The 6,001-nt window shown below is 59.0% G+C and overlaps 1 protein-coding gene across 2 annotated transcripts in view; it reads left to right on the top strand.

Moving 5' to 3' along the window:
• The first annotated feature begins 2,864 nt into the window (after positions 1 to 2,864).
• TRABD2B (TraB domain containing 2B) overlaps positions 2,865 to 6,001 on the top strand; it is a 226,182-nt gene continuing 223,045 nt past the window's right edge. For both annotated transcript variants that reach the window (XM_042247704.2, XM_027969797.3), the window contains exons 1-2: positions 2,865 to 3,096; positions 5,168 to 5,728. In XM_042247704.2, the coding sequence (XP_042103638.1) occupies positions 2,995 to 3,096; positions 5,168 to 5,728 (663 nt within the window). In that variant the 5' untranslated portion in view covers positions 2,865 to 2,994. The remainder of the gene's footprint in view (positions 3,097 to 5,167; positions 5,729 to 6,001) is intronic.

Genomic DNA, 6,001 nt, shown 5'->3' with positions numbered 1-6,001 from the left:
GTTCATAATTTTAGCAAAAAATTCCCGGAACATTTTAAAAACTCATACACATAGTCACGTGCACCATCACTTCAGCTACATGGGTTCCTTTGAATTTCATCATGTCCTTTGTTACCTACAATCTGCCTTGTGCTCTAGGTCCCTGTGAAGACCATCACACGCACTCTCAGTGGAATTAAATCCTCCTCCCACTCCCCAGGCTTTTCACCTCATCCTCGCCGCAGGGAGTGCTGACTTTGCGGGGAGTTTTGGAGCCCCGAGGAGTGGAGGCTCTTTCAAGGCCTCTTTGGTCGCAGCTGCAGGTCTCAGAGCTCTGTGTGTGGGAAGCACGGAGCCACGCTGTTCTTCACACCGTCCGGACCCTTTGGCCTGATCTGCATCTGTCACCAGAGGTGTGCACAGCAAAGAGTCGAGGCGGCTTTGACACCCAGCAGGTGGAACCAGATGAAACTGCCCACCGTCATTATTTCTGACCTTCAGAAATGACGATCTCAGGTGAGTCAGCCTGGAAGTTTCTGGCAGCCTCTCCTTACCCTCTCGGTTCCCCACCAAAGATCCAGGTCCTGAGCTCCAGGAACTTTTCAGCCCCTGCAGCCCAGTGGGTCTTTCCTGCTCAGCTTCTAGACTGGCCATTCTCCAGCTGCTCTCACTGCTGCCTAAAGCTGTGGGAGGCATGGGAGAGCCAGGAGTCTGGGGCCCTCTCCACTCACTCCCCTTCTATCCAATGATCTGTCTACCTTCAGCTTGACCCCTCCACTCCAGGCCTCCTAAAAGCATATCGGCCCCAGCCACCTTCTACTTCAAGTCTTGCAATGATTCCCCATCACCTAGTACATACCAAGGAGAAGGCAATGGCACCCCACTCCAGTACTCTTGCCTGGAAAATCCCATAGACGGAGGAGCCTGGTAGGCTGCAGTCCATGGTGTCGCTAAGAGTCAGACACGACTGAATGACTTCACTTTCTCTTTTCTCCTTCATGCACTGGAGAAGGAAATGGCAACCCACTCTAGTGTTCTTGCCTGGAGAATCCCAGGGGCAGGGGAGCCTGGTGGGCAGCCGTCTATGGGGTCGCACAGAGTCGGACACGACTGAAGCGACTTAGCAGCAGCAGCAGTATGTACCAAGTACGACACCTGGCCAAAGGACACAACTTAAGTTCTTACCACTGGGTTTTTGCTCCAGCCATGCCTAACTGCTAGCAGTCCCCTGCAGGTACCCGTGCTCTCCCACCTGCTCCTTTACTCAGCTACCCCTGACTTACCCTTCAAGACCACTCCCAGGAGTCTTCCCTGAGCCCTGAGGCTGAATGAGGACACTTTTCTCTCTGTTCCCATTTCTCTGAGCTTCTGCCTCTCCTGGCACTTACCGTCCATATTTTAATTACCTGTTTGCATGTTTGTCCCCATCTACCCTCCTCCATAGGCTGAGGGCTCTGACAACTTCATGCCCATGACTCAGTTTCCCTCTTTGCTGGAAACCATCCAGAGGCTTGGGTCTTGCCTCTTGGCCTTCTCTAAGTTTCATTTGCCTCTCCAGAACTGAAGGAGGCTGGTTTTAAGGGCTCTTTCAACTTTTAAGGTCTAAGGAACTGGGATATTGATACTCACCCTTGCAGGACCCCTCACCAGGATCCTGTGTGGTACAAAGATATAGATGGAGAAAGCTGTTTAAACAGTTTAAGTCTGAGGAAATTTTGAGGAAGATCATTTTGTTGTTCTGTTTGCATGCAACTAGTGTCCCCAGAACACCTACTAATCACGTGCCCGCATTGGGAACAGGGCTATGACACAAAGTTGTAGATACCAGCTTCCGGGGATTTCCTTTCAGTGCTGCCTTCCAGCCAGTCTGGGAGCGCCGACCCCCTCCTGTCCGTCTCCTCTCTAGCTGTTTACGGCTCCAGGACTTGTCTGGTCCATGTGCCCACGTTTGCCTCTGCCCGGGCCAGTGGAGTCCAGAGCGGAGCGGATTGAAGTTGGCCCTTCGGATATCGGCCCAGGCGCCCTCTGGCGGCCGCGCGCGGAAGCTGCGGCCCGGAGCGGAGCTGGCGAAGGGAGGAGGGAGGGAGATCGAGGAGGAGGCGCGGGCAGGGGAGGAGAGGAAAAAGTTGCGCTGGGAAGTTTGGAAAGTTGGGAAGTGGCTGCTGCGGGCTTCGCCTCCCTCCGCGCGTGTGTATGAGGGAGCGAGCGAGGGAACAGGAGAGGAGCGAGTGAGCGCCTGCCATGCCCATCAGACCCCGCCTCGCCGCGCCCGGGCGCAGAGCTCGCCCGGACTCCCTGCGGCCCGGCCCGGCCCGGCGCGGCCCCGGCCCCCCGCCCCCCGCGCCGGGTCCTCCCCTCCCCCCGCCCCGGCGGCCCCAGCCCCCCGCCCGGCCCGGCTCCGCGCCGCTCTCCCGCCCTCCTCTCTCCTTCCCTCCCGGCCGCGGAGCAGCATGGCGGAGCCCGGGCAGCGGCCGCGCGGCCGCCCGCCGCCCCTCTGAGCCCCGCTCGGGGGCCACCGGGCGCCCCAGACCCGACCCCCGCCCCCGCCGCGCCCGCCGCCGCACTTGTCCCACCGCGCGCCCCCTGGAGCACCGCGCACCCCTGGGACCCTTGCGCGCCCCGGGTCCCCAGCATAACCCCGGGTCCTCGCGCGCCCGCCGTCCCGGTACTGCTCCGGGAACACCGTGCACCCCTGGACCGCGACGCAGCTCCGGGACCTCCGCGAGTCCCGGGACCCCGGCGCGCTCTCACAGCCCCGGGGCTCGTCCAAGCGGGCGGCGCGCCCCGGTGAGGGGGCCCCGCCCCAGAGGATCCCCCTCTTACAGCGGGCGGAGCCCCGCCCCAAAGGGACCCCCGGGTCCGGCAGGGACATCCAGCCACGCCCCAAAGGGCTCCCGGCATCCCGCGTCCGGAGCCCCGCGCTGCGGAGGAACCTCTGTGCCCAGCCGGGGGCTGCCTGCCCCGCCGAGGGGGCGCCTCCCAGGACGGTCCCCCGCGCCCCGCAGGCCCGGCAGGATGCACGCCGCCCTGGCAGGGCCGCTGCTCGCCGCCCTCCTGGCCACCGCCCGCGCCCGCCCGCAGCCCCCGGACGGAGGACAGTGCCGGCCGCCCGGATCGGTGAGCGAGCGCCCGCCCGGCCACTCTCCCGGCCGCCCGGCCACTCCAGCCCCGCGGGGACGATGGTTTGGGGGTCCTGCCTTCCGCATCCACTTCGGCCCACCCGCTCCACCTCTCCGCTCCGGGCGCTGCCTCGGGCGCCCTGCCCTGGCTTCTGCCGCCCGAGCTCCTGTCCCGTGCTGGGAACCGAGCTGGGGCGCTCCCTCTCCAGCTCCTTCCCCACCCGCTGACGCTCTCGGGCTCTCCTCGGACTTTCGGTCCCGCTTGGAACTTTCCTCTCTGTGCCCTTTTGGACTCCCCTCTTACTTTGATCCCGTCTTTACCCTCTGGTTCCTCTCTTCCCACTTCTGACGCTGTTCCTTGCCTTTCTCTTCTCTGCCCCTTCCTGTCGTTCACACGCCCAGACTCCTCGCAAGCTCCCCTCTCTCTCTTGACCCCCGCCGGTGACCTCAGGCAAACTTTCTGCATCTCTAGCCCAGGCCCCAGCACCCACGCTCCCAGGTGCCCCCGGTTTCACGAAAAGGATGAAGATTCCAGAGGAGAGGAAAAGAAAGTGCCAGGACATGCTGGCCTAATATTTCTTTGGGGATTGAGTAATTACTAGGTTTCCTAATTTTCCTTCCAAACTAAGGAATCCCTTGATTTCCCTCAGTCTTTCTCCCTCGAAGTGTAAACTAGTGCCTTGAAAATAACCCTGGTTTGGAGACCAGGGAGCAGGAAACCGTCTGTTAGGTCCTCACTGGCTGCCCAGCTAGTTGACCTTGGGCAAGGTGCACCTCCAGCGACCTGACTTGTATGGAAACAGGGAGCTAGGCGGCAGGCAGAGTCCTCAGTGCCAGTCTCTCACCAGGATGCTGAGATTTACATTTGTTGACTATTGGTAAAGTAAGGTACTATTCCCTTTCCCCACCCCAACAGATACTTTTCTTTTGTACTAGAATCAGGCAGAAAAATTTTATGAGTTGACGGAAAGCTTGCAGGTGGTGGCTGGCAGTGGACGGTCCAGGGGGTGTTCCAGGGTCGATGGCAGTAATGGTTCAGAGGATGTTCCTGGGTGGACAGTGACTTTGCCTGAGAGACAGGAGAGACCCTTTCTCATGTCCCTTGACCCCTGGACCTAAACTGGATTGGAGAAATGACCCATGTCTTCACGACCCTCCTTCATCTCTACACACACACACACGCGCACACACACACACACACACACACACACACACACACGCACATTCCTCTTCAGAGCCTAGGTGACGGCAGACAATTGGACTTGGAGCCCAGGTACACCTTTTAAAGGGAGGAGCCTGGAAAGCATGTACATTTCTTGGGACTAATTCTGTGGAATCTTTCCCTCCCAAACTAGGGCCTGAGACTTTACTTAGCCTGCAGGTTTTAAAGCACTTTCTCATCTGTGGTTTCAGCTGGTGGAGCAGAGTAGCTGACACCCCAGACCTGCCCTCCAAAAAGAAAACTGCATCCGCCCTGCTGAATGGGGAAGTAGCTGTTTAAATAGGCTATTTTTAATAGGTGTTCTGCTTTCAAAGTGCTCTTGGCGTGTATCTTCTAATGGTTGGATTTAAAAGTTATATGACTTCCTCCCTTCTTGCCAGAGCAGGACTCTTGGTCCCCCTCTCCCCACCCTCCACATGAAACACCGCCGGTGAAGGTTTGGCTTGGCCAAGATTAAATATTCTCAGGTGGTGTGGCAGTCCTTGGCACTCACAGCTAGAGCCAATCATAACGAGAGCTTCCTTCACTGCCTTCACTCCTTCTGAGCCTGGCACTGCTCTCTGGGCTTATTTACATAGATTGTGTCTTTTCATCCTCCCAACAATCAGCTCCCATTTTACAGATGGGGAAACTGAGTCTGTGGGAAGTGAAACAGTGTGCTTAAGATCATACAGCCAAGACAGGCCAAAGCCAGGATTTGAATGTGGGTCTCAGTTTCCAAAGCCCTTGCTCCTTCCCATCGCCCTAAGTCGGTCTCTGTCTTCTATGCCCACCTCCACCTGCCCCCTCTGTTCTAACCTTCTGCTGGCTTCAGCCTGACGGCCTTCCTTCACCTCTCCTTCTGCAGCAGAGGGACCTGAACTCCTTCCTGTGGACTATTCGGCGTGACCCCCCGGCCTATCTGTTTGGCACCATCCATGTCCCCTACACCCGCGTCTGGGACTTCATCCCGGACAACTCCAAGGCAGCCTTCCAGGCCAGCGCCCGCGTCTACTTCGAGCTGGACCTGACCGACCCCTACACGATCTCAGCGCTGGCCAGCTGCCAGCTGCTGCCGCACGGGGAGAACCTGCAGGACGTGCTGCCCCGCGAGCTCTACTGGCGTCTGAAGCGCCACCTGGACTACGTGAAACTGATGATGCCGTCATGGATGACACCTGCACAGCGGGGCAAGGGGCTCTACGCCGACTACCTATTCAACGCCATTGCGGGCAACTGGGAGCGCAAGAGGCCGGTGTGGGTGATGCTCATGGTGAACTCGCTCACGGAGACCGACGTTCGCTCGCGTGGTGTGCCAGTGCTTGACCTTTACCTAGCCCAGCAGGCCGAGAAGATGAAGAAGAGCACCGGGGCCGTGGAGCGCGTGGAGGAGCAATGCCATCCGCTCAATGGGCTCAACTTCTCCCAGGTAAGCACGGGGCGCCTGGGTCCCAGAGCCCAGCCGTTCCCATGTGCCTTCCTCCTCTTCTCAGATTGTCTTCCTCCTGCGGCCAGATCCTGTCCTTCCCTTAAAGGGAGAGGATCTTTTGAGCTGTGGGGCAGCTCTTGGCTGCCTTTGTGGTGGTATGAAGACAGACTGGTGTGTGCTGGACTTGAGGGTGAGAGTTCAGGTGTTTGCTTCTGTCTCAGTGTGCTACCTGGTGGGGATATATACACTCCCCACCTGCTGTGCCTGCCCGAG

This window comes from Ovis aries, chromosome 1 (assembly GCF_016772045.2).
Source record: "Ovis aries strain OAR_USU_Benz2616 breed Rambouillet chromosome 1, ARS-UI_Ramb_v3.0, whole genome shotgun sequence".
Classification (NCBI taxonomy): domain Eukaryota; kingdom Metazoa; phylum Chordata; class Mammalia; order Artiodactyla; family Bovidae; genus Ovis; species Ovis aries.
This window is presented reverse-complemented; position numbering and strand designations above follow the sequence as displayed.